General features: G+C 66.7%; 1 protein-coding gene across 1 annotated transcript in view; it reads right to left on the minus strand.

The window, feature by feature from the left end:
* ZNF593 (zinc finger protein 593) overlaps positions 1 to 213 on the minus strand; it is a 2444-nt gene extending 2231 nt beyond the window's left edge. The window contains exon 1 of the mRNA XM_009882228.1: positions 170 to 213. Within this exon, the coding sequence (XP_009880530.1) occupies positions 170 to 213 (44 nt within the window). The remainder of the gene's footprint in view (positions 1 to 169) is intronic.
* Positions 214 to 938: the final 725 nt, after the last annotated feature.

The following is a 938-nucleotide window of genomic DNA, read 5'->3' on the forward strand; positions in this document are numbered from 1 at the left end:
GCTGGAGAGGGGGGTTTGGGGGTGACCAAAGCAGCTGCCCCCGCGATGCCCCCAGCTCAGGCCGGGCTCAGGTTCCCCTTTGTGCATCAAAAGCAGCCCCTGAAACTTTAATGAAGCCACCGGATCGCCAGGGCGGTGCCGGGGGGGCCCAGCCCCGTACCCCTCCTACTCCCCGTGGCACCCGGTTCCTGGCCCCGTGGAGCCCCTCACCATGACCCAGGGCTTCTGGCGGCTCTACAAGGCCAAAGTGCTGCAGACGGCGCGGGCAAGCGTGCTGCAGGAGGAGGTAGGGTAGGGGGCACCAGCATGCCTGGGTGCCCCTGAAGTGGGGTGACCAACCTCCCTCTCCCACCCCTGCCCTCACGTGGGGGCTTCGTTGCAGGGAGACCCCCCTGAGCTGATGGAGACGGCTGAACCCCCTACACTGATGGAAGAGGGACCCAACCCTGTGTCCCAGCTGGCGAGGAAGGTGAGGAAGAGGCCAGGGGAAGTGGGGGTCCTGGGGAGCCCGCTGAGACCTGGAGGTCTCCAGTGAGCCCGGTGCTGCCTCCCCCACAGGTGCAGGGGGTGGGCGCCCGGAGCTGGCGGACGCTTTCATCCCTTTTCACCCGCGAGGATGAACATCAGCTGCTCAGCCCGGAGCCCTGCGCAGACCAGTAAGTTGCAGCTCGGTGGGGGGGACCCCAAAGCCTGGATCTGTCCAAGCTCCCCCATCCCCCTGTCCCATCACCCGCATCCCTCTCCCCTGCCTATACTAGGTGGACATGGCGGGGCTCAGGGGGGGCCAGTTCCGGCAAGAAGAGTCCCTGCACAAATGTCCCCATCCCTGCTCTCTCCCCAGCCCTCTGGCCGCCTCGCCGCCTGAGCCACCCCCCTCCGAGAAAGCACCCGGCTTTTGGGATCTCTTTGCTACCAAATGGCAGCAGGGGTCGGGGCCG

Source organism: Charadrius vociferus, unplaced genomic scaffold, assembly GCF_000708025.1.
Source record: "Charadrius vociferus isolate BGI_N301 unplaced genomic scaffold, ASM70802v2 scaffold613, whole genome shotgun sequence".
Lineage (NCBI taxonomy): Eukaryota > Metazoa > Chordata > Aves > Charadriiformes > Charadriidae > Charadrius > Charadrius vociferus.